The 27823-nt window shown below is 39.5% G+C and overlaps 2 protein-coding genes across 5 annotated transcripts in view; one reads left to right on the top strand and one right to left on the bottom strand.

The window, feature by feature from the left end:
* tex10 (testis expressed 10) overlaps window positions 1-18800 on the top strand; it is a 34523-nt gene extending 15723 nt beyond the window's left edge. The window contains exons 11-16 of the mRNA XM_017453248.3: window positions 5831-5919; window positions 8812-8945; window positions 13528-13608; window positions 13700-13869; window positions 15604-15814; window positions 18576-18800. Coding sequence (XP_017308737.1) covers window positions 5831-5919; window positions 8812-8945; window positions 13528-13608; window positions 13700-13869; window positions 15604-15814; window positions 18576-18686 — 796 coding nt within the window. The 3' untranslated portion in view covers window positions 18687-18800. The remainder of the gene's footprint in view (window positions 1-5830; window positions 5920-8811; window positions 8946-13527; window positions 13609-13699; window positions 13870-15603; window positions 15815-18575) is intronic.
* A 1821-nt stretch (window positions 18801-20621) lies between these two features.
* invs (inversin) overlaps window positions 20622-27823 on the bottom strand; it is a 45327-nt gene continuing 38125 nt past the window's right edge. For all 4 annotated transcript variants that reach the window (XM_017453244.3, XM_017453243.3, XM_017453246.3 and 1 more), the window contains exons 17-19: window positions 27113-27318; window positions 23597-23704; window positions 20622-21149 (exon numbers count right to left, since the gene is read on the bottom strand). In XM_017453244.3, coding sequence (XP_017308733.1) covers window positions 21040-21149; window positions 23597-23704; window positions 27113-27318 — 424 coding nt within the window. In that variant the 3' untranslated portion in view covers window positions 20622-21039. The remainder of the gene's footprint in view (window positions 21150-23596; window positions 23705-27112; window positions 27319-27823) is intronic.

The following is a 27823-nucleotide window of genomic DNA, read 5'->3' as shown; positions in this document are numbered from 1 at the left end:
TTGCTTTGTTTGTTTGTTTCTTTGTTTTTTTTTGGAGGGTCCATGTTGATTTGTGGAACTTGAGCAGTGAGTGATTGACAGCGTATTTTGAAGTCAACCACATGCTGTGAGCATCAGGACGTGTGTGTGTGTGTGTGTGTGTGTGTGTGTGTGTGTGTGTGTGAGAGAGAGAGAGATGCGCTGTGGCCCCTCTGTGGTTTTTAGACACTAGCCTAAAGCCACTCTTTTATTTGTGTGTTTTCTTACAATTCTAATGGGAGCTCTGTCTGCGAACACAGTGCGTGTGTGATATTGTGTGTGTGTGTGTGTGTGTGTGTGTGTGTGTGTGTGTGTGTGTGTGTGTGTTATACACTTCAGTTCCTCAGGGCTGTTTGCTCACTAGGATGAGTGTAGAGCATAGACAGGAATAAGGGCACTAGAGGTAATGGCTTCTGGTTGCCATTCTGCAAAGGCAGTAGGGGGCAGTATTGCACTGTTTATACAGTTTGCATTGTCCCTTGATATTTGGCCATTGCAGCATGCCTTGGGTCACTCAAACTCCTGACCACATCCTAAACCACAAGTCTGTGGAACTTTTACCAAAGCTATGAACACCATTCTTCCAAATGATATTGCCTCAGTTGATGTTTTGATGTTTGGTAGAGAGCGCTGTCTAACACAGCAGTCCAAAATAGGCATACAATTTGTTTGATATCTATCTAGTGACTGTAAAGACCATGGCATATGATGTACATCATTTTCATATTCCTCAAACTATCACTTACCCCTACGCACCGTGGATGGGGGCGGGGTCATCCTAGAAGAGACCACTCTCATCAGTGTTTCATCATAGGATAATGGGGATTAGTCAGAAGGGGATGAGTCGGCCCAAACCATTCCAGCAAAACGCAGTAGCATAACAGAGCCACCATGTTTTTGCTCATTTGTTTGTTCGTTTGTTTTTTCTCTTTAATTTGTCACTCATTTGTTTATGTAGTGGTAGCAGGCTTAAGTTGTAATGTTAATTTTACTTCTTCTTTTTTTTTTTTTACTTGTAATAATACTGTTTCTCTAATTCTCTATTAAAATGAACTTTCAATATTTTAAAGCTTAACTGAATTTACACCTTATTCAATTAAAATTTTACGCTATATACCACTTTATGACGTTTTTAAAAGTAATTGTATTTTTAGGTTTCACTGTCACAATAACTAACATTTATAAAAAATTCAAAAGAAATTTAGTAGCTCATTCACTTCTTGTTCAGTGTTTATTATTTCTTTCAATTCATGGTCATGAGGTACATTTTTTGGCTTTTTTCTTCTTCTTTTTCAAATGTGTTTTTAATGTGCTTTAAAATGATTGTTAATAACTTTGTACGTGAAAAGCGGCTCCAGAATTCCGAGCCAAGAACCGTTTGAAAAACAAAATGTGACCCGAGTCATTCAGAACGCATTAGTTCAAATTGAAGAGGATACCTTTTTAGCTGTTTGCGAAATACTCATATGAATCTGAAATATATCTGCATATCCTGTTTGCACATCACGTGCTTTATTTAATTAAATTATTGTTGCAACATTCAAGTAAATACGCAACCGTGCTCTTACCTTAAATCGTGTTAATTGTCGTCTTCTAACAACTAACATCTGATACTGACTCATTTTTCTCAGTTACACCGATCCTCTATGTGTTATGCATTAGTAGCTGTTGCTACTGTTTTCGGTAGAAACTTGACTTTTCTTAATGAAGAATGATGTAATCTTGCCTGAGATAACAAAAGATTTACTTTTATTGATAAAATGTTTTTTGTAGTGGTTTACTTTTGCTCGTTGAAATAACTGCTTAAATCTGTAGGTTGAGCACATGCATAAGTTTAGTTGTGTACAATAAGCAATGCCTGATGTGGTGAAAGGTTTCAAAAGTCATTGTGTCTTAGTAAAGAAACGGCCAATTTTATTAGGAATTTTGAGTGAACACAAGAAAACTTACATCACAGATAAACAAGTTGCTTGTTGTGAGAGGGTTTGAAGTCACTAAGTTTGAACCTGAGAAAACATTGAGAGTAGCTTGAGTTAAATTCACTAAATGTATAGCTGCTTTGATAACAAATTACTTTTTTATTTTTATTTATTTATTTATATATATAGATATATTTTTTGGTGACTATTTAACATTAGAAAATTTGAATAGTTAGAAAAGTTCAATAGTTCATGTTCATTAACAGCTTTATCCTGGTCAGGGTTGCAGTGGACATGGAACCTATCCTAGGAACGTTGAGCATGATGTGGGAATACCGTGGAAGCAAAAAAAAAGATTTGACCTAAAGATTTGTAGGTTAAAAGCCTTTGTACATTTAACAATGAAATGTAAACTTCATTGAATTAATCGCATAGAATTACATTACAGCAAAAACCATACATTTATATTTATTTGTTTTTGAATTAACTTCCTTGAAATGTTCAGTGTTTAGAAATTCACATTTTAAAATTCACTCTTTCAAAAAAAAATGAAGTATCTATCTATCTATCTATCTATATATATATATATATCTTCTCTCTCTCTCTCTCTCTCTCTCTCTCTATATATATATATATATATATATTTTATATATATATATATATATATATATATATATATATATATTATATATATATATATACACACATACACACACACACACACACACACACACACACACACACACACACACATTATATAATAGAATATAATTCAATAATAAATAAATAAAAATCTCCCCTGCTGTTTTCAAATTCCAATCTGGGCTACCCTTGAAAGGCAAATGCAATCGAGCCTGGAAGGCAATGAACCGATATCTATCCAGTTCATATTCGGACTCTCATTCCAGGATTGACTGCCGTCGCCTATCCCTGGATCGCCCAGATTCTTTACTCGTGTTGTGAGTTTTGCAAACTGATTTTGACTGGTCAGATTTGAGCAGTGGATCGCACAGCCCGATTATTTTTCTGAATTTCTGAAAACTAAATTATTACATCTAAATTTGTGAACATTAATCAGGAAAAAGATATTTGAATATTTTTGGCTTATTTTAGTTTTTAAAAATGTCAACACTGAACTAAAACTACTTCAGTCAATTCAGAGCAAAAAAATAAAAATTTGTCAATTTTCAAATGTGTTCCAATGCTATGGATTCAGTATTTCATAGTGTTATTTATTTTATTTGATTACATTTTATCGCATAGAATTTCTCATTTTCAACATTACATTCATATTTCAACATTAGGTAAACATCCAGAATATTGTGTAAAGAGGACTAAAACAATGCAGAAGCTTTTTATTTATTTTTTATTTGATTTTTTTTCCTCACACAAGATTTTCAGTGCATATGTTTGTTCGTTGTGCAACCTATAAAAAATTATTTGTGGCATCTTTAAATGTTATGTTACAGTGGTATAAATAATGTTCGAACTCTTGCAGCTTTTGTTGTAACAGAATACAAAAAAAACACACACACACACCTGTACTACATTAGGGACATCCTACACCATGTTTACGGTTGGTTGATTTAATTACAGTCCCAGATGAATTATTAGAAAAGCCCCTGAGTGCTCGATTTGATGCAAAACTGTGTGTAAATGGATCTATATATGATCTATATACATATGCTTGTGAACTGATGGAAATTCATTACATTATAAAATCCACACGCGCACACAACATACAAATCTGATTACAGCAGCCTCGCACTACACCTGGGTCTGCACGCAGATGTCATGTTTCCTGCTGAATATTTAAACATGTCGGCGGTTTCCACTGGATGATATGGCTGTTAGATGTGCTTGGCGTATATGGATCATGCAGCCGCAACAGCAAGATTCAGTTACAGGTCCCTTTCATAACAGGGATGATTACGTCCAAATGAATAGTGTGAAGGTGAACAAAGAATCAGTCGTTGAGCGCAGCATCAAGATTCTAGTCTTCAGGTAAAATTAATTATTTGTAGGAAGCTTCAGAGTATTTGCTGTTGTTTTTTTTTCTCCACCTATAGCTGTTATTAGCCCAGTAAATTGTCTCAATTTTTTCATTTTCTACATTAAAAAATGAGATTTTTTTTTTATATATTTACAAACACAACTAAATAAATGAAACCCATTAGAGTGCTGTAATAGTTTAGTTTTACAGGACGGTATGAGAGAATATGTGTAAGTGTGCACCCTGTGATTGATGGTCGATGAGATATTTAAACACAACACATGAAACCGTACCACGTGCAAATTGAAAAAAAAAACATTTTTTGGCCCACTCCCCACTACATTGCCCAGTCTAAAATAATCCAGTTAGCAGAGACTGTGAGCATATTGTCCTCGAATGCTCACCACACATGCGTATGGACACACACACACGCGCGCACATGAGCAGCCTCGCTCAAATTTCTTTTATAGAGAAACATGACCGAAACGGTTCTCTAATTATCTCAGTGATCCAGTAAAGTGGCAGTTTGGGTGTGTGTGAGTTTTAAAATGCATATTTCAGCGTTTCCATTTTCATTTTTTGCACTTCTTAACAAGTTCTTTAACAAGTTTCTTTAACAAGGATTCTTTTTAAGGCTGCACTTCATAAGTTTATTTACAATTGCAACTGAAAGAAAATATATTGCAAAGGCCAATCTGGCAAGAACAATTAAGAACACATGTATTTACTTTCACTTAATATATATTACTTTAGCTAAGCTGTGCACCATTTATGGGGGTGGGGGAGCGGGGGGCAGTAGTAAAATACTACTTTATGATTTTCTTTTTACCAAATACTGCAGTCAAAATGCATAATAATGTAAAAACATATCATGCAAAAGCTAGTAGTGTAGCACCAAATGACAAATGATGCGGTGTGCAGTCCAGGGTCTCTAGAGCAAGGGTTCTCAAAACTCTAACAGCCAGGGACCCATTTAAATGTAAAATAAATTTCACAGATCCCTCAGCAGAGGTTTAATTTTATTAGGCTCATTATTTAAACGTGTGCAGTAATATTCTGGCTATTTATCAGAGCCAACTGGCTATTTAACAGACCACATTAGGTCCAAGTTGACATTATTTGTTGTCATTATTTCATTTGTGTTTATTTATTGTTTTGGAGTTATTGAGGTTTGGATTAAACTTGTTCAATTCACATGAGCAGAATTGGCTAATAATTATAATAACTCAATAGTACATATACCACTGTATTAATAAAATATTACTACTATTATTATTATTATTATTATTATTATTATTATTATTATTTTGTTGTTGTTGTGACACCATGCCTGAGTGTCTATGTTGAATTCTTAATACTCGATTCAATTAAATATATATATTTTTTTAAACAAAGCACAAATAATTTAAAACATCCTTCCCAAGTCAAAACGCAGTAATTGATTCTCACAGTTAGATGTTATGAAAATGCATTCGGTGACTTTAGCACTAATTACCGGCCCCGATTTGGATGGCGTCTAGTTAAAGAATGTTCTGGGGGACAATCCGGCGAGGACGCTGGTGTGCTAAGCTGAACCAGTTGAGGTAAAGTAAGGATAGGGATTCCGCACATCAGATTGTGTTCGACGCAGCCGCGTGTGAAGTCCGTATATTAACACTGGCCACCTTTTTAATGTGTTTTTAGAGGAAATGGGGGGGGGTCTCAGGTGTCTGGTATTTTTAGACTGACATTTTCAGTGCACACACAAGCACAGTGGGACACATTGTAATGGGAGAGCAGATCAGTGCTGGACCACTGCGCAGTAATGTGTGTGTGTGGGTGTGTGTGTGTGGGTGTGTGTGTGTGGGTGTGGGTGTGTGGGTGTGTGTGTGTGGGTGTGGGTGTGTGTGGTCTTGTGCAGGTCTCCTTTAAGTGGCTGGTCCAGCAGTTCGCAGGATGTGCCAGTGCGGGACGTGGATTACTTCAGTTTCCTTTTCTCAACACTGATAGGTATACACACACACACACACACACACACACACACACACACACTGGAATATAAATTGTAATGAGCTTTTTAGGTAACATTACAGTGACAAAAACTAATTAAATTAAATTGAGTGCATGTGTACTCTGTTCATATAGTTCATCATTTCAATAAGAATTGCAACAAGAACAAGTTCTTTCCTTTTCTTTCGCTTTTTTCCCCCTCTTTTTTCTTTGTTGACACTTTGGGGCTAATGTTAATAATAACAAGAATTTTGTGTTGCTACATATTTCATAGTGACTGGATGCTAGAAACATTTACAGTCCCCTCCAAAAGTCCTGGAATGTCAAAGCCAATTCCTAGTTTTTGCTATACACATTTGGGTTTGAGATTAAAAGATGAATATGAGACAATAGATCAGTATTTCATATTTCATTTCCTGATATTTGTATCTAGATGTGTTAAACAACTTAGAACATGGTGCCTTTTTGTTGCAAGTGATCAAAAGTATTGGAACTTGTGACTGACCGGCGTATCTTGTTACCCAGCTGTGCTCTGTTAGATTGATTCTTTAAACAATGAATAGCTCTGAATGTCTACTCTCGGCTTGAGTCCCGGGTTTCGCATGTGAAGACTGCAGTCGTCGTTAAAACGGATAAACCAACGTGATGACCAGAGAGCCGCCTATGGGAGAAAAGCAAGCCATTTTGAAGCTGGGAAAAGAGGGGAAATCAATCAAACATTGGACATAGCCAGTACAACAATTTGGACTGTCCTGAAAAAGGAAAGAACTCAAACGTGTACTAACAACTAGACATGGAACAAAAAAAATTACCTCGCCCTGACTGTTTTTACACAGTTTTTGCACAGTTGCATGGTTTCTGGCTGAAAAAAGGGGAAATGAGTCTCTATTGTAGAATTTGTCAAAATGTTACTATAGTCTTGCTATGGCCCTCTCAGTCTCCAGAACTGATTTGAAGCCAGAGTATGACATTGCTATTAACAGCACTATTTGACCATGTGTTACCTCTTATTAAGGAACATCTTGTGATGATGTGAAGCCGAACATACTCAATGTCTTTACTTCATACATTTTTTAAGGGTCACTTATACACTACATAGTGTGAACTAAGAGAGTTCAGGGACGTTGTACACACAACTATATAAAGTACAATTAGTGCCCCAGACCAGTGTTTAAAAAAAAAAAAAAAAAAGTATGTTAACTATGTAGAACAGCTGTAATGATTGCACTTTTTTACACCATAGTAATATGTAATACTAGGTAGGACCCCACCTCTCTTTGCTCCCAAAACATCCTCAATTCTCCATAGCATGGATTCCACAGGGTGTTGGAAACATTCCTTCGAGAGTCTGGTTCATGTTGACATGATTGCATCACATAATTGCTGCAGATCTCCTCTTCTAACACATCCCAAATGTGCACTGTTGAATTCACATCTGGTGAGTGGGAGGCCATTGAGGTACACTCAACTCATTGTCATGTTCATAGAACCAGTTAGAGCCCACTTGTGGTTTCTGAAATGATGTTTCATAATGCTGGCAGTAGATATTACGACATGGGTAAACTGTGGCCATAAAGTGATGCATGTGATCAACAACGAAACTCGGAAAGGCTGCAGCACTCAACGAATGCTCGATTGGCATTAATGGGCCCAAATATTAAGCGGAAAACATTCCCCAGACCGTTATACCACCTGGATGAACTGTCGACACAAAGCAGGGTGGGTCCATCGATTCATGCTGTTGATGCTAAATTCTGACCCTACCATCTACATGTCTCTGAAGGAATTGAGATTCAACAGATCAGACGATGTAATTTCCCCAGATTAGGCCAGCCTGTGCCCACCGCAGCCCCAGCTTCCTGCTCTCAGCTCTCAGTAACGGAACCCGATGCGATTTTCTGCTGTTGTAGCGGATCCATTTGAATATTCAATGTGGTGTGTGTTCTGAGATGCTTTCCTGCGCACCATGGTTGTAAAGAGTAGTTATTTGCGCTACTGTCACCTTACTGTCACCTTTCTTGAACCAGTCTGACCATTCTCATTTCTATTTTATTCATTTAGCTGACACTTTTCTCCAAAACGACTTACAAATGAGGAAATGCAAGCAAAGAGATATATCAAGCAGAGAACGATACAATTAGTGCTAAAATGCAAGATTTTGAATTGAGTTCTAGAGAAGCAGAGTGCGCAGAGTAGAGGTGTAAAGGGCCTTTCACACTGAGCGCGATTAAGCAACGCGAATGTACGATACGATGACGCTGTTGAATCGAAACAGTACCTCCCTATGGAGATATTCACAACGGACGCGATTAATCGTGGTGCGACAAAGTGAGTTTTATTTTCCACCAGTGTGTTGATTTCCTAACCCCTAATTTTTTGTGGGGAGGGGGAAGTTAGGGGTCAGTTAAGCGTTCACGGAAGAGGTGAGTCTTTACCCGTTTTTTGGAGATATTGAGGTTGGAAGTTCATTCCACCATTGAGGGACAGTCAGTTTGAAGGTTCTGGAAAGGGACCTCATGCCTCGCCCAGGAGGCACTACCAGGCACCAGTCGCAGGTTGCGTGAGGGAACATAAACTTGAAGGGGAGTGTTGAGGTAGGGGGTTGCTGTTCCAGACAAGGTCTTATACATGAGCATCAAGGGCTTGAATTTGATGCGATCAGCTAAAGGAAGCCAGTGGGAGGGAGATGAAGAGGGACGTGACATGGGTTCTTCTGCGCTGGTTGAAGATAAGGCGTGCTGCTGTATTCGGAATCATCTGAAGGGGTTTGATGGCACTGGCTGGGCGGCCCGAGAGCAGTGTGTTGGAATAGCCCAAAGTTGCTTTCACTGTATTTACATTTGGTTGTCAAGCAGTGCTGGTCTGAGACTGCTCGCTCTTTCTGCTTCTCAGGTTTCTCATCTGAGAGACTGAGGACTCTACAGCAGGAAGATGATGAAGGTTTGCTGCCGTCGTCAGCCCTCTCACCCCTCAGCGTGTTCACCACACCACTCGAACAGTTCACGCACCACTGGGTCGTGGTCGAGGTGGGATATCTTGTCTTTCTCCCTCTCTCTCTTCCTCTCTCTCACTCTGTCTCTCTGTGTACTCAAGGCTCAGTTGTTTCTCGTCTGTGCCAGCTTGTCATGCCTTAATGACCATGATCACACACACACACACACACACACACACACACACACACACACACACACGCATGCACACCTTACTTCCTGACCCCTAAGTAGGCGTAATAGAGTCTATACCAGGCACCTCCTTCTTTCAAGTCTTGTCAATCAACCCCTTATTTTAGCCGTTATCAAATAAACGGACCATCCACAGTTCGTATTCCACACACACGTGAGTGATGTAGTTGCCCCCTGGAGAGCAGACGTCGGGGGTAGGGATTGGGGGGGGTTTATCACAGTGCACCGGCTCCATATTTCAATAAGGGCTGGTTATCGGAGCGCCGCTGGCTAAAGTGAAATGCTAATGCCAGCCAGCGGACACCATCAGCAGCTGACATTTTACACGGAAATTAAAACCTGACAAAAAGCATGCCCTCCAGCTATGTTCTCTCTCTCTCTCTCTCTCTCTCTCTCTCTCTCTCTCTCTCTCTCTCTCTCTCTCTCTCTCTCTCTCTCTCTCTCCTACTCTAACAGCTCCTACATCTCTCACTCACTCATACGCGCACAAGCACACACGCACGGGCCTGATAATTCCTCAGTATAATTTCGGACAAGCTTTCATTTCGATGTCCGAGTCAATCAGTGATTCTGTACGTGGCTGTAACGGCTCGCATCACCACGGATACTGTAATGAGAGGTGATGCCAACAGGTGAGGCTGACGGAGAATAATAAGGTCTAATGAGGGAAAGAGTCATCTCTCACTCACACACACACACACACACACACACACACACACACACACACACACACACACACACACATATATACCCTCATAAAGTACACTTTCAATGTCAAACTTAATTAAACCAAGTTGAGAAATAGCCTCATACTGTGTCTCTTCAAATACTTTAGCCAAACTTTTTGTAAAAGTAGGAAATAAGAAATAATATCCTACTATTTAAAACAACATAAGTCCATCAACTCAGAATCCTTTTCCAACACTTTAGATTCTGACTCTCCGCACTAGCCGTGTTCACGTCATGTCACAACGGAAATTACGATCCTCTGACCGTGTTCGCATCTTTGTTTTCGTAACTCGTAGTCTTTGCTTTATAACTCATAGGAAGCTCAGAATTTTCTGAACAACCTGTGCTGTCAAGTTAGGAAGCGAAAATCTGTGTATCTCTGTCTACTTAACATTTCCTGTCACTGTTTAATACAGTTGAGGTCATAAGTTTACATACGCCTTGTAGAATCTGCAAAATGTTAATAATTCCAAAAATAAGCGCGATCATAAAAATTGCATTTAGTTTTTTATTTAGTACAACCCCCAATAAGCTGTTTCACATAACAGATGTTTACATAAAGTCCACAAGAAACTATAATAACTGAATTTACACAAATTATCCAGTTCAAAAGTTTACAAACGCTTGATTTTTAATCCTGTGTGTCGTTACCTGGATGATCAGTGACTGTATTTATGTTTTGTGAGTTGTTCATGAGTCTCTTGTTTGTCCTGAGCAGTTAAACTGCCCACTGTTCTTCAGAGAAAATCCTTATTTATTTTTCCTTATTTATTATTAACATTTTACAGATTCTGCAAGACGTATGTAAACTTATGACCGCAACTGTAGTTAAACACGTACAGTAAATAGTACAGTTATAGCTATCCATCTGAATGTTATACAGTATTGCTCAGCAGTATGACGATATCAGTATCAATGCATTTTTCTGAAATGTTGCTGTTGGTTTTTTTTTTTTCTTTCTTTCTTTTCTGTTTTGTTTTGTGTTTTAATTCCAATAGTAAACCTTGGAAGCAGCTGATTTAATGTTAAACATTTGTATTGAATCTTTAAAATTGTTAATTAAATTTTTTCTATAATATTCTATAGTTTTACTTTTTATCTTAGTAGACATTAAATTAAGGTATCGGCGAACTCAGTTTTCATAGTTTTTTTTTTTTTTTTTTTTTTTACGCACTGTTACTGTTTTCCTGGCAGTTTTTCTTTTTTTGTATTAGTGTATTGTAAATTAAACAACTTGGATACATAAAACCAAAAAAGTCACTGTATTATTGCAAACACCAGTTTAGCTTAAGTGCATATTATATGCTATCAATTGAACGTGTGTGTGTGTGTGTGTGTGTGTGTGTGTGTGTGTGTGTGTGTGTGTGTGTGTGTGTGTGTGTGTGTGTGTGTGCACGCATCACTGCTGGGTGTTCACTGCTTTATTGGCAATCAGGTGTATCCAATCTAAATTGTGTGTAATGTGTGTTAACACAGTTAGTTTGATTAATGTTAGATAATAACCTGCTCTGAATGACATTCCCATCTGCCTTCATCTGTTTAATCCAATCCTCTCTAATTCTATTAGCACTATTTGATTTCAGCTCGTACGACACACACAGGCATGCGCACACACACACTTATTTATTGTTTGTGCTCATAAAATTTAAGTTGAAACAACGAGGAGTTGTCGCTAATCTGTCCGGTGTCAACATCCATTACCACTAACGGCTATCAGTGGCTAGTTAACCCTTTAAAGCCTGTCACTGTGTGTGTGTGTGTGTGTGTGTGTGTGTGTGTGTGTGTGTGTGTGTGTGTGTGTGTGTGTTAGTTTTGTTCTTTGAAGGCCTTTTTTTTTTTTTTTAATCAAAGTATTCTTTATCTCATTCTAAATATAATAATGTGTGCGCTCATGTTTAATCAGTTGTGGATTGCAGGATTTTGCCCCATATCTGGCAATAAAAATGATTAGGACATATTTTCATAAACATTACAAATAGCCATTATAATGATCTTAGATTATATGTAAGATAATACTTTTTTTTTTCTTTCTTTTTTTTTAAAGTATAAAGTAATATCGGTCAAAATTTTGTACTTTGTTTTCATTTTCATAACTTCAGTATGAATATACAGTGCCCTCCACTAATATTGGCACCCTTGGTAAATATGAGCAAAGAAGACTGTGGGGAAAAAAATTTCTTTATTGTTTAACCTTTTGATTAAAAATTCACAAAAATACTCTTTCTACTCTGCTCTCATGGATATCAAACAATTGCAAACAAAACATAGGTTTATCCAAAAAAAAAAAAAAATGCCTGTTGAGGTTGGAGAATGCATAGCAAGGGATCTGAGACCGTTCCTCCATACTGAATCTCTCCAGATCATTCACATATCAAGGTCCATGCCGGTGGACTCTCCTCTTCAGTTCACCCCACAGGTTTTCTGTGGGTTCAGAGGACTGAGATCGCCATGGCAGGACCTTCATTTTGTGGTCAGTAAATAATTTTTGTGTTGATTTTGATGGATGTTTTGGATCATTGTCCAGCAGGAACATCCAACCATGGCCCATTTTAAGCTTTCTGGCAGAGGCAGTCAGGTTTTCATTTAATATCTGTTGATATTTGAGTCCATGATGCCATGTATCCTAACAAAATGTCCAGGTCCTCTGGCAGAAAAACAGCCCCAAAACATTAAAGAGCCACCACCATATTTAACCATGGGCATGAGGTACTTTTCCATATGGCTACCTCTCTGTGTGCACCAAAACCACCTCTGGTGTTTATTGCTAAAAGCTCTATTTTGGTTTCATCTGACCATAGAACCCGATCCCATCTGAAGTTCCAGTAGTGTCTGGCAAACTGAAGATACTTGAGCTTGTTTTTGGATGAGAGTAGAGGCTTTTTTCTTGAAATCCTTCCAAACAACTTGTGGTGACGTCAGATTGTAGTTTTGAAGACTTTCTGACCCCAACTAACTTCTGCAATTCTCCAGCTGTGATCCTTGGAGATTTTTGGCCACTCGAACCATCCTCTTCAAAGTGAGTTGAGACAATATCGACACACGTCCAACTCCAGGTTGATTCAGAACATTTCCAGTTGGCTGGAACTTCTTAATTATTGCCCTGATGGTGAAAATGGGCATTTTCAATGCTTGGGCTATTTTCTTATAGCCACTTCCCATTTTGTGAAGCTCAACAACCTTTTGCTGCACATCACAGCTATATTCCTTGGTCTTACCCATTGTTATGAATGACTAAGGGAATTTGGCCTGTGTTACCTCATATTTATAACCCTGTGAAACAGGAAGTCATGGTTGAACAATTTCCTGTTCCTAGTCACCCAAAGTGTACTACACGAAATTAAAAATATCAGTGGGAATATACTTCAAATATATTTTTTCTCATATAAATTCATAGGGGTGCCAATAATTGTTGCACACCTATATTTAACAAAGATATATTTTGTTGATAAACCTGTGTTTTGTTTGCAATTGTTTGACATCCATGAGAGCAGAGTATTTTTATGCATTTTTTTCATCAAAAGGTTAAACAATATGTGTATATATATAAAATATGTATGTGTGAGTGTGTGTGTGTGTGTGTGTGTGTGTGTGTGTGTATATATATATATATATATATATATATATATATATATATATATATAAAAATAAAATATATATATTTTAATAAACATTTGCCCTGTTTCTGCCTACCCTACAGGAAGTATGTCACTGTTTGGAGACTTTGGGCTCCCGAGGGCAGTGTTTTGAAATCTTACAAAATGCCATCATCAAGAACCTGGTCAGTGTAATGCTATGCATGATGGGTTTTAAAAAAATCTCACATTTTTGGATCTAATTGACTGATTTTTCGTGTCTGTATGTGTATCTAGTGTGGGTTGGTGGTGGTGCCGGACTGCTTGTGTGCCTCCCTGTTGAGGTGTATTCCACGGTTGCTGGATCACAGCCTCCTGCCCAATGACACACTCCTCCACTTCTTGGCAGACTGTTGTCTGAGCATGCTCAGTCTGCTGCTGCAGCTGGAGCAAAGCGCCCGCAAGAGGTTTGTGACAATAACATACATTTGAGGGGGGAGTTCGTATCAGGCTTGTTGTGCCGGTGGAATATGAGGGTTGTAACAAAAATCAAAGAAACAAAACACCATTTTTGTCGTTTCCGATGAAAATACATTGGAAAAAAAGAACCTTGTTGCTGTAGAATTAAAGTCGTTGTGAGTAACGCCATATAATAGTAAAAGCAATATTGCTAAGTTCCTTATTCCAAATTAATAAAAAAGGAAAATCATCCCCCCTCTCCCTACCAAACAAAAAACAAAAGAAAAGGCACCCCTACAGTGTCCATCCAGCTATAAAGGGCGCAGTTATGTGGTGTTTATAGAGTGCAAGTCTCTGATGACTCACGTCTATGGTTATAAAGATAGCCTATAAAGTATAAAGACTATAAACATATGTCAAGTACAGGTGTGCATGTAACTTTTATACACGATTTACACAGCCAGCATAAAGCCGCAGTATACAAAGATTCAAGGCATATAGCTGAAAAGCCATAGAGTACAAGAACTAGCATGATGCTGTATTATACAAAGTGTTTGGAGTCTGCATTTCTAAAGGTGAACATTTTAATCACTTGTTATCGCCACCTTTTACATTAGCAACTGTTGCTAACTGTTTAGATACTCTGAATAGCTTTTGGCATCCTTCAATGTTGTAATAAATTTCCAAATATGACTTCCCAACCCCAATCAAGAAAGTTTTTGGGGGTGGGGGTGGGGGGGTGGGGGGTGCAAACTTTTGCACACAACCGTAGACATGGAGTGATTTGTTCATATCTAAATATAGCTCATAATTGGGGGGTTTTGATGAGTTTACATCATTGATTTGTTAGAATTTATTATTAGGGGCCAAGCACCGAAAGTGCGTAGGTACCTTACTGTAATTGTATGTTTTCTTCTTATGATTATACTTCCACATGGGAGTCTATGGTAGTGATGGAGGACAGACTCTGCTACCTACGCAGTAACTCCGCTCAGCTCTAGCACCACCAACAGGACAAAGTTGGACATACGTTTGCAATAATAATGCCAACTTCAACGTCGACCATGATGTTAATTTCCACCACACTGGATTTTCCAACGTTTTGTTTTTTTCTTTTCACTTTTTCCTGCTATAACATTTTGTCAAATCATCATGAAATTTGGACCACAGCATTGTGAACCCAACCTCAATTCACCATACAGGAAGTCACATCATTTCTCAGCAACACTTTAACCTATTGCCACCAAGCATATGTTTAGCACACAAGCTGAACAAGCTGAGATGGTCACTGAAAACAGGAAGTGAGGCAATATCTCAGTAACACGTTCATGTATGGCCATCAAATTTTGGGAAAATTCAGTGAAAAGTCGCTCCAGGAAGCTGTCACACTTTTCTGTCGTCTCCCACTGCAACCAAACACTGGCCAAGTTTAAAATTCATAACAATAAAACGTGTGAACATGAAATGTACAATGATCTTGTGTGGCCACGCCCCCTACACGAAGTGCTTAGAATAAAAATCAGTCTGTATTAAAGTAAGGTGTATGTAGACACGCCCATCTCTGTAATTTATCACATATGAATCACCCATAATTACTACAGAAAGCAACTTTATTAAACAGACCCAGACGTAAGAGTTGCGTCGCTTTAGCTAGGCCTCTAATATTGCACGAACACACAAGATTTTGTTGTTTAGAATTGTTTTTGAATCACTCAGTTGTCACTCGTCTCTCTGCTCCACAGGGATGCAGTATGGGAGGCGTGTTTTGCTGCGCTGAGCACAGTGCCACGTCTTTTGCGATTGGTTCTGCAGTCTCTACGCGTGTGTGACCTGTGCGAGGAGGAGCTTCCCCTGCTGGCTCAGATCCTCTCGCTTCTCCTGCAGCACACGCAGCTCCGCAATCACATCGCCGCCAACGCCGCCTTGCTGCAGACCATCATTCAGGACCTGACGGTAAACCACACCATCTTGAAATAGCTAACTTTTGCAGAGTTGAGTAATATACGCATGTATTCACCTGCCCGATCATCCGGAAAGGTTGAAGTGCGATTCAAAATGGAGAATAAAATATCACCGTTTTTGTTTTCGATTGGAGAAATCTTTGGTATCGTTTCACTTTTTTGAATGCAAGTTTGATCCCAATGTAGTAAGCCATAAAATTAGCATGATGTAGAATATCAGCTGCACTACAAGACTATTTCATAATGAATGGTGCATGAAGTGAGCGTAGATCCAATCTGAGTGACGTATTTCACCACCACCAGCCAATCGCAACCACCGTTCAACGTAAACAGGAAGTACGACATCCAAGATTACGATGCAGAGACGCAGTTCGCATCTTTCTCAGTGTAGCATTTACTTCAGTAATCAATCACTTCAAATGATTTATCTCTTGAATTTGCACTTGTAGATGCTTTTTCTAAGCAGGCTCTCGAGTAACAGCGGCATTTTACTAAGGAACATTAGTAACGAAAAATAACGACGCAGCTGCAGACTTCATCTGCTTTAAATTATGCTGGACAACTGAATAACAGTATAAGTATACTATTATGTTAACTGTAAGGTTTTTCAGTATATTGTTTTATACCTGGCAACGATATTAATTTGTCCTAGGTGTTATGGTGCTAGATTTGTAGTTTATCCTGTGATCGCTTACATTTATATGTGCTGTACAGTGTATTTCAGCGAGGTTGCCATGTCTGGTGATAAAAAAAAAACAAAACAAAACACGAAACTACTTCCCACGTTTATGTTAAAACGGTGTGACTTGGTGCAATTATGATTTTTTTTTAGTTTTGTATAAACGCGTACATTGTGGCCATTTATGTTCAAAAAGGCTACGATTGAGTTTACGTTCTACTGGTGCAACCGACGGCACTTCAGCTGATGCTATAATTTCTCATCTCACATTATCCACACTTCAGACACTTCATGGAGTTTAAAATGAAAAGTTTGTGGACGCTTGACCATAACATTCATATGTGCTTGTTGAACATTCCGTTCCAGATTTATCCTAACCTCCACTTTTGCTGGTATAATAACCTTCACTCTTCTGGGAAGGCTTTCCATTAGATTTTGGCGCATGGCTGTGGGGATTTGTGATCATTCAGCCACAAGAGCTTTGATGAGGTCAGGCACTGATTTTGGGCAAGGAGGCCTTGGGTGCAGTAGGTGTTCCAATTCATCCCAAAGGTGAAGGCCACTCGAGTTTGTCCAGTCCAGATTGGCAAATGATGTCTTCATGGACTTGGCTTTGTGCACAGAGGTATCGTCATGCTGGAACAGGGTTGGGCTTCTTAGTTCCAGTGAAGGGAAGTTGTAACGCTACAGCATGCAAATACATTCTATACAGTTGTGTGATGCAACAGTTTGGGGAAAACCTTGGGCGGCTGTGGTTCAGGTGGTAGAGCGGGTTGTCCACTAATCGTAGGTTTGGAGGTTCAATTAGCGGCCCACGTGACGCCACATACCGAAGTGTCCTTGGGCAAGACACTGAACCCCAAGTTGCTCCTGATGGAGCTAGCGCCTTGCATGGCAGCTCTGCTACCATTGGTGTGTGTGTGTGTGAATGGGTGAATGAGAACCAATGTAAAGCGCTTTGGAACCACTAAGGATAAAAAAGCGCTATATAAGTGCAGACCAGAAGAGACTTATAGGTGTGATGGTCAGGTGTCCACAAACCTTTGGTCATATAGTGTATGTTATTTATTTGAACAAAATTCCTATCACTATTCCTTTTCACTACTCATTATTTCCCAATTCTCGGTTCTGTAACAAATTTGTGAATTTTCCTCACACTACATTCTCGTTAACAAGTAACAACTCACTCATGTTTCGCTTGTAGTTTGTCTACTGTGGGTCTCTGTAGCAACCACTGCTGCTGTTGTTTGTGGGTGTGCACTGTCCAGTGGTGGTGGTGTTTTTTTTTGAGGTCCAATGAGAAACAATAATAGCGACATACACCAAGCCATAACGTTAAAACCACTGACGGGTGAAGTGAATAACATCGATTATGTCATTACATTGGTACATGTTCAGGGGTGGGATATATTATACAGCAAGTGAACATTCAGTTCTCGAAGTTGACGTGTTGGAAGCAGGAAAAATGGGCAAGTGTAAGGATGTGAGCGACTTTGACGAGGGCCAAATTTTGATGGTCTTGTAGGGGGTAACCGGTACGACAAAGAGTTGACTCGGCCTCCAAATTCCCCAGATCTCAATCCGATTGAGCATCTGTGGAATGTGCTGGACAAACAAGTCCGATCCACAGAGGCCCCACCTCACAACTTACAGGACTTAAAGGATCTCCTGCTAATGTCTGTCTTGGGATCAGATACCACAGCACACATTCAGAGGTCTTGTGGAGTCCATGCCTCGACGGGTCAGAGCTGTTTTGGAAGCACAAAGGGGACCTACACAATATTAGGCAGGCAGTTTTAATGTTATGGTTGATCTGTGTAGGATTGACGCAGAGGAATCCTTTGAGCTAATTGTTTGGATTTGTTGCTTTACTGTGTCATACCTAATTTACGTAGAGTTGAGAAAATCTCAATTTAAATGTCACACTGTCGCTTTGCTGCTTGCCGCTGTTGCTGAAATCGTAGCTGTGTTGCGCACATGCATAGAAAATGAATGGAATGTAGGAACAGCCAATAAAACCTGACTGTAATTCACTTGCTGCTGTGTGTGTGTGTGTTTTCGTGTGTTTCGACAGCGCTACCACGGTGGCGAGACCCGAGAGCAGTGGCTAACAGACCTGTTGTACTGCTACAGCGTGACGTTTTCGAGTCACCGTGCCAACATGGCCATGAGGGATATCTACTAACCTCCCGAGCCACCGTCTTCCCTCTGCTTTCCTCTCACCCTGTTCGTCTTTCCGTGTTTACAAATGTTGCTTTTTATAGACTACGAGGAAAAATAAACATGTTGGGATAATTAATGTATCAAAGTGTTCTTGATTTCTTTCTGTTTATTAGCACAACAATAAAGCCATGTTTACATGTACTGGATACAATAAGAGATACACAAGGAAAAAAGTGCTAACGATGCCTGCTTAGCAACCGCTCGACAACCGACGTGCCATGAGTTCTTCATTAATGATGATCAGAAGTGTTCAAACTCTGCAATGATTTGGTAAAAAAATTCAGTAATTGCTACAAGAAGGCTACTGAAAATTTTTTACGACCAAATGGAAACATCACAACTATTTGGAAATTGATAACTCGGGGAATCGGGCACATCTGTTAGTAGGGAATTCAGCCTGTGGCTGCAGACTGACATTGCAGGCCTTTCATTTACTCCTGTAATTAACGCATTTCTCAGCTTAACCCTAAAGCCCCGGAGGTCTTTGTGGTGGAAGCCTAAAGTTAAAACACTGGCAGCTGCTGTGCAGAAAAACTTCACAACGTGCATCGTGAGGCATCTTTCAGCGTTATGACAACAGTATGAAAAAGATTTTAATTTCTTTCTTTATTTATTTTTTACAAAGCCAAATGACGATAAAAAGCTGTGGAATAAATAACGGGACTTGATACAAATATGAATGCGTGGATGGAGTATACAATCAAATCTATCTACAGTTAATATAATTATATAGAATATATAATATATGTATACAGAAGGGGGACAAATGAAAGAAAACAACAACTACAAAGCATGTTAATAAGATGTTAAGCCACCACAAGCTGCCAGAACAGCTTTCTGGTATAGTATGTGTCTCTGGAACTGTACTGCAGTGATGAACACCATACTTCCAAGAGATATTCCCTCAATTAGTGTTTCAATGATGGTGCTGGAGTGTACTGTCGAACACGGCTCCAAAATCCCCCATAAGTGTTCGACTTTGTTGAGATCTGGTGTCCTGAAGGCTGTAGCATTTACACTACATTTAATTCATTTGGCTGATGCTTTTATCCGATTGTGCATCTCACAACTGAGACGGGATACAACTGAGCATTTGAGGATTAAGGGTCTAGCTCAAGGACCCAACAGCAGCAAGGCAGCATGGTAAATTTCTATTTAGTGAGCCTTCATGCCCTGTGGATGGGGCGGAGTCACTCTGGATTAGACCACACCCACCAGGATCAAAATAATTCACTGTAGGATAAAAGTGATCAGTCAGAAGAACTTTGTATTGATTTGCAGTTAATGTTCCTCTAATCAGTCCGTGTAGAAATGAACGCAAAACCACGGAAACTCCGCAGTATTCGGAGCTTGCGATTTTTCAAAATTACTGCAGATTTTATGCCAAGACGTAGCAAAATCACGCATTTTTGGCTGCAGCAATCACTTGCAGATCGTGGCGAGCAAAGTATTTCAGCCGATTTGAATTGCCAAACCTTCAACAAAAGATGACTGTTGCAGAAGTGATCGTCGCCGCACCTGTACCGTATTCCCCGTTAGCGGTTAATTACGTGCATTCGTTCATGCTCTCTGGACTAATTACTGGACAAAAAAAAAAAAAAATTGTAAAAAGTCAATGATGAAAACAATATGTAAACATGATTGGACAGAGAACTGTGCATTTATACTCTGCCGCTAAATGGCAGAACCACTGCTTTTTCCTTTTAATTTGTCACCTGTCTGTACATAAAAGTAAAGTAAACAATAGTCTTTTTTCTGCCCTCTGGAAGCAGGAAACCAAGATCAAACCAGTCAGTCACGTGACCCATTCTACAGGATCCTTATAATTATAACAGAAACAATAATGACAACACATCTTGTGGACAAAGAAAACAGCAATTTTTTTGGTTTGTTTATAAAAAAAAAAAAAAAAAAAAAAAAAAAGCTTGTTTTGGTGAAAATTCTGCACTTGTACATGTATCCAGATTGCATCATATTGCCTGAGCATGCATTAAGCTTTCCTGTGCAGGTAGTCTTGTTATACACTTGTCAGGTATGTGTCACCCGTATGACAGGTGCATAACCAGTTGATTTCAGGATAAAAGGTGATCTCATGCATATAATGTGTTTGTGGGCTTAAGCGTTGACCTGTGTGGTTGTCATGACGTCCTTCAGTACCTCACCGGTGTCTTATCCAGGACCCCATCAGTTTCCAGACACAAATATATAAATAAGCAGATGACAGCATTTTCTGTCTGTTGGTTTCACTTGGTGAAGCTGTTTAGTGTATACGGTTCAGTAAATGGTTCTAAAGTAGAACGTATGCTGAGTTGCTCTCAGTCCTTGGTTCTGCTCTGGCTGCTGGCACTCTGAGGACGCAGGTGATAGGAGTACTGCTTGGCTTGACTCAGAGAGTCCAGTAAGTGCACACACTCCACGCCACTCACTGAGGAAACACACACACACACACACACACACACACCATATTTAAACACAAAACATGGCCATTTCAACACTATTTCAATGCTAACGTTCTTCAGATCCTGCTATGGATACTGTGACCAGGACTCTCACGAATAAAGGTACCGATCTGTACTTTTCCTCGTTGCTTGGGTGGCACCATCGAGTACATCTTTGTACCTTTTAGTATATAGAGCCTTTCACCTAGAAACATGAAAACAGTACACACAACATAAAGTCCCCTCCGTAACTATTGGAACGGCAAGGCCAATTGATGGATATGAGGCGAGAGTTTAGGATTTCAGCTTTTGTTTCCTGGTATTTACGTCTAGACGTGTTAAACAACATAAAACATAGAACCTTTTGTATCAGACCACCCAATTTGTAGGTGAGGACAGGAACAGATAAGTCTTGAAGTAAATTAAAGTAAATAACTCTTAATATTTAGTTTCATATCCCTTGCTTGCAATAACTGCATCCAGCCTGCGACTCACTGACATCACCACACTGTTGAATTCTTCTTTTGTGATGCTTTTCCAGGCTTTTACCACAGCCTCTTAATGTTGTTGTTTGTTTCAGGGGGTTCTTCCCTTCAGTCTCCTCTTCAGGAGGTGAAATGCATGCACACCTGGGTGAAGCTCTGGTGATTGACTTGGCCAGTCTAAAACTTTCCACTTTTCCCCCCTGAAGAAGTCCCTTGTTGAGTTGGCAGTGTGTTCTGCAACACTGTCTTGTTGCATGATGAAGCTGCTCCTGATTAATTCGGATGCATTTCTCTGTAAATTGGCAACAAAATGTTCCTGTAAACTTCTGAATTCATTCTGCTGCTACCATCATGAGTTACATCATCAATAAAGATTAGTGAGAATGTTCCAGAAGAAGCCATGGAAGCCCAAGCCATGACACTACCTCCACCATGCTTCACAGATGAGCTTGTATGTTTTGGATCATGAGCAGATCCTTTCTTTCTCCACACTTTGTCCTTTCCATCACTCTGCTAGAGGTTAATCTTCCCTACAGAACGTTTTGTGGCTCATCTCTGTATTTCTTTGCAAATTCCAATCTGGATTTCTGATTCCTACGGCTGATGAGTGGTCTGCACCACATGTTCCAATAGTTTTGCTTGCATACAAATTGGGTGGTCTGATACATGTTCTATGTAGTTTAACACGTCTACACGTGAAAACCAAGAAATACAAGATGAAATCCTAACCTCTCTTCAACTTCAAATTTTGATCTCAAACCCAAATGTGAAAAACAGAACTGATCTTGCTGTTCCAGAGGGGACTGTATTTAAAGATACTTTAAGTTACATAATTGGATCTTCCCAAAGGTAGAAAATAATTAACCTTGATGGTACCAGCCCAGCGACACGGAAAAATACAGATTGGTACCTTTTGTTCTGAGAGTGTGTATGCAGTCCCGGGACCTGCTTGTGGGCCCAGACTGCGGTCCAGTCTATAGTGATAAAGCACACACTTTGACACTTTGAAGCAGAAATATGTAGACTTGTTCCAAAGTGATATGATGAAAAGCATTTACTTAAATTAATCCCTTCAAAATTGTCATTTTTGAATGGAACAACAAATGGACAATTCATTTTTAGATGGTTTACTCTGAACCAAAAAAAAAAAAAAAAAAAAGGTTATGGCTGTGAACCAATATGTCCCTATACGTGTAGGTCAGGTTTCAGGTGTGAAATCTGAAAAAGGAAACTTGAAGTTAGTGGTAAGTAAACATACAGTAAAAATACAGTACTGTGCAAAAGCTTTAGGCACATGCAAAAAAATGCTGCAGAGCAAAAATGCCTTCAAAATAATGAAATTAAATGTTTCTACATTAAAAAAAAGAAATACCGTTAAGAGCAGTAAACAGTAGTAATTGAAACAAAGTCAGTAATTGGTATGACATAAAAATAAAAATAGTAGTCTCCGGTACAGAGCAGTTTTATAAGGAAATGAGCTGTAAGTGTTATTGAGCATCGTTGCAGAACCAGCCAGGGTTCTTCTGGAGACTTTGACTGTCGCACTCGCGTCTTATTTTTGCAGCAAAACCCAGCAGCCTTCATTCTTTTTTTTTTTTGTCCGAAAAGTGGTCATGTAGTGGTCATGCAGTCATTTTAAGTCATAAAATAAAAAAAATAGGGTGCCTAAAACTTTTGCACAGTACTAATATATATATATATATATATATACACACACACACACACACACACACATACATACATACATACATAACTACATACATACATATATATACACATATATATACACATACATATAAATGTGTATTTATAATATATATATAAATGTGTATAAATATATATAATATTTTTGCTGCTTTTCAGTGGTGGAAATTTCTTTGCTCAAGGAATTTTCCTGTTGTAATGTGCAGAATTTTATACACTTTGTTGTGTATTTGTTTTGCGCTTACTCTGTTTGGTGGGCTTGAGCGGCAGGTCGTGCAGTAGTTGACTCTGGCTGTGTGTGTTGAGAGCAGACATGGCTCTCAGAGAGTGTCCCCTTTTGGCTTGGGCTCCTCCTATACATAAATTCATATTTCTGATTACATTTTCAAAAATATCACCTCATACAAATGCAGTTACACATGTGTGATGCGGTATAGAGATGAATGGACAAGGTTCAGATTCAGGCTGCAGTTGTGTGTGTGTGTGTGTGTGTCCAATTTGACTGAGAGGCAGAGTTGCAGAAGGTGGTGTGTGTGCACAAGGAGACAGCTCGACATTCCACCTGACAGCGCTGAACTTTTCAAAGTGGCGCAACTGTCAGGGAGGTGTGTGTGTGTGTGTGTGTGTGCGCATATGTGTGTATGTGTCTCTACTTTACTCAGCCATCATCACCTGTTCATGTCTTTGAAGGTCGGTTGCGTTACACTGGGTCGAAACTGCAGCTTATCTCATGATATGAAAGCGTGTGTGAGATTATGAAACGGAGGAATGCCGCATAAAATTATGACACCTGGGCTGCTATTTATGGTGCGTGTAGGAATTAGACTGCGTTTAAAAATGTTTATATGAAAGTGCTTAGAGTGGGAGAGCAGGACAAGTTATTTATTAAAACATTCTCCAAGTACTGGACTCTTGGCGGAAAGTGTAGCATCCTGTGTTATCAGCGATAAAGTGGGGTTCAAACTTCACTTTAAAAAAGAATCTGATTTATACCAAAGCACTGGGAAATTCTCAAATCTGTGTGTTCATTCAAATATGTTATCATTTTAACAAGGTAGGCAAGGACTTGTATGACAGACGCTCCACGTAAATGAATTTTAAAAATGTCATTCTTGATTTGGTGAAGTTTTCTGTGAGAAAATGTTTATTTATTTTAACAGTTTTGGAAGGAGTCTCCAGTGTCAAAGCTTTGTGACCAGCGACAAAACTGGCCTTGTTCTCCCTTCTCAATTACAGCGACACTACCCAATCGTGTGCTTCTGTGAGCTCATGTATGTGGAAGAGGGCAGATCGCGTGTTGCGGTGATATAGCATGGCTAGCTTCAGGTTTCACGGAGGAAGCACGTGTTAGCCTTCACCCTCCACACCCACCCTTTGGTAGCTGCTGTATAATAGGGGAGAATCATAAATTGGAGAAGAAAAAAACCCACTTCTGTTATTGGAAAATAATCAAGTCTAATTTGTATCAGGTCACATCAGACCACGCGGTCACTGATTATTTTCAATTCAGTTTTATTTGTATAGCGCTTTTAACACTGGACATTGTTCCAAAGCAGCTTTATTGAAATATATAAATTCAGGATATAGATTTTGAGTGAGCCAGAGGTGACGGTGGGAAGGGAAAAACTCAATATAAGACGATGTGAGGAAGAAACCTTGAGAGGAACCAGACTCAAACCCATCCTCATCTGGGTGACACCTGATAGTGCAATTCTGCAATTATAAATAAATAAATCCCTTCTATAAATATGCTAATACTACATGGTCAAATAGTGCAGTTGTGTAACCAGGAAAGTTCATTACAAGTCTGTTTTTATTTGCTTATGTAATATAATAACATTGTGCATATATTTCAATTTCTCCAACAGCTAAAATGCCTTACTTGTAAATAGTAGAGAGCACTTTACTGATCCCCAAGGAGGAATTTAGTGCAATCCTGAATAATCTTCATGCACGATGAAAAATGTTTATACAAGATATTTGGATGCTACTGTAAAGACATTTTAACATTTTTTCACCCTGAACTAGACATTGATTGGGTTTGAGTTTGTGTCCAAATGCTAAATTTTTATATTCATTTCACTGCTTGGAGGTTTTTTTTCTTCTTCACATTATGTGTTTTCCTTAAGTATTATAATACATTAAAGTGTGTGTGTGCGTGTGTTAATACATAAATATATATACAGTAGCTTACATTGTTGTAAATATTTGATTATATCTTTTAATGTGACAACACTGCAGAAATGACACTTTGCTACAATGTAAAGTAGAGAGTGTACAGCTTGTGTAACAGTGTAAATTTGCTGTCCCCTCAAAATAACTCAACACAGCCATTAATGTCTAAACCTGTGGCAACAAAAGTGAGTACACCCCTAAGTGAAAATGTCCAAATTGGGCCCAAAGTGTCGATATTTTGTGTGGTCACCATTATTTTCCAGCACTGCCTTAACCCTCTTGGGGTTGGAGTTCACCAGAGCTTCACAGGTTGCCACTGGAGTCCTCTTCCACTCCTCCATGACGACATCACGGAGCTGGTGGATGTTAGAGACCTTGTGCTCCTCCAACTTCCGTTTGAGGATGTCTCACAGATGCTCAATAGGGTTTAGGTGTGGAGACATGCTTTGACAGTCCATCACCTTCACCCTCAGCTTCTTTAGCAAGGCAGTGGTCATCTTGGAACACTTGGAGCAGGTGTGTTTGGGGTTGTTATCATGCTGGAATACTGCATGCTGATCATGCTCTGCTTCAGTATGTCACAGTACTTGTTGGTATTCATGGTACCCTCAATGAACTGTAGCTCCCCAGTGCCGGCAGCACTCATGCAGCCCCAGACCATGACACTCACACCACCATGCTTGACTGTAGGCGAGACACACTTGTCTTTGTACTCCTCACCTGGTTGCTGCCACACACGCTTGACACCATCTGAACAAATTAGGTTATTTTGGACTCATCAGACCACAGGACATGGTTCCAGTAATCCATGTCCTTAGTCTGCTTGTCTTCAGCAAGCTGTTTGCGGGCTTTCTTGTGCATCATCTGTAGAAGAGGCTTCCTTCTGGGATGATAGCCATGCAGACCAATTTGATGCAGTGTGCGTCGTATGGTCTGAGCACTGACAGGCTGACCCCCCACCCCTTCAACCTCTGCAGCAATGCTGGCAGCACTCATACATCTATTTCCCATACACAACCTCCGGATATGACGCTGAGCACGTGCACTCAACTTCTTTGGTCGACCATGGTGAGGCCTGTTCTGAGTGGAACCTGTCTGTTAAACCGCTGTATGGTCTTGGCCACCGTGCTGCAGCTCAGTGTCAGGGTCTTGGCAATCTTCTTTTAGCCTAGGCCATCTTTATGTAGAGCAACAATTCTTTTTTGCAGATCCTCAGAGAGTTCTTTAGCATGAGGTGCCATGTTGAACTTCCAGTGACCAGTATGAGGGCGTGTGATAGCAATGACACCAAACTGAACACACCTGCTCCCCATTCACACCTGAGACCTTGTAACACCAACAAGTCACATGACACCGTGGAGGGAAAATGGCTAATTGGGCCCAATTTGGACATTTTCACTTAGCGACCACGAAGGGACTGGGCTAAGATCTACATGTCTGGAATCTCTTAGGTGTACTCACTTTTGTTGCCAGCGGTTTAGACATTAATGGCTGTGTGTTGAGTTATTTTGAGGGGACATAAAATTTATTTTATAACATAATTCAGTTAACATTTTATAAAGATTCATATTTGTGCTTACACTCACCATAAATACTCTGCAGCACTGAACTTTTCTTTGCTGCAGCTTTAGCGGGAGGTGACTGTGCTCTAGAAATGGCCCTCTGGCGGGTGTTATCGATGTGGAGTGGTCGCTCCCATAAAAAATGAATCAGAAGTGCAGTGACTTCTGCAGTCTCGGGCCTTTTAATGTTTCCACACAGCAGTTCTTTCAGGCGCCTCCGAACACAGAACCTGGACAACAAGGTTTGGAAAAATCAGTGTCTTTATAAATCTACAACCTGTTAAAACTGAATATCTGCACTTAGGCACATTCTGAAAGAAGAAATTTACAAACACCATCAGAATGTACGTTATCTAATGTTCTCTGGGGGAAAAATAACTTTACTGTAGCGTTTATTTCAGACACAATATGGCCAAATATTCTGTTTATTTTTGTTCCTTCAACGAAAATAGTTCCCAAAGAAACCACAGTTGGACAGAGTGTTGCGTGTTGCCATGCCAATGCACAGACCGTAGTAACAAACTTTCCATCCAGTTCTAGCAAATGTAACAATCTATTGCTAGAATTAGAATTTCATGTAGCGAACACACAGAGGCGGAGTGATACGAACAGTGAAACATCCCGGTGCTCTTGGAACGCCACTTGTCCCAATCAAATTCGTGGACCGTAACTAACTGTTGTATAATCTGGATTTAAAGCACTTGAACTGGCATTCCTGACATTCCCTGGAGTTTA

The sequence above is a fragment of the Ictalurus punctatus genome, chromosome 23, assembly GCF_001660625.3.
Source record: "Ictalurus punctatus breed USDA103 chromosome 23, Coco_2.0, whole genome shotgun sequence".
Lineage (NCBI taxonomy): Eukaryota > Metazoa > Chordata > Actinopteri > Siluriformes > Ictaluridae > Ictalurus > Ictalurus punctatus.
The sequence above is the reverse complement of the archived record's forward strand: the minus strand, read 5'-3'. Positions and strand labels throughout refer to the sequence as shown.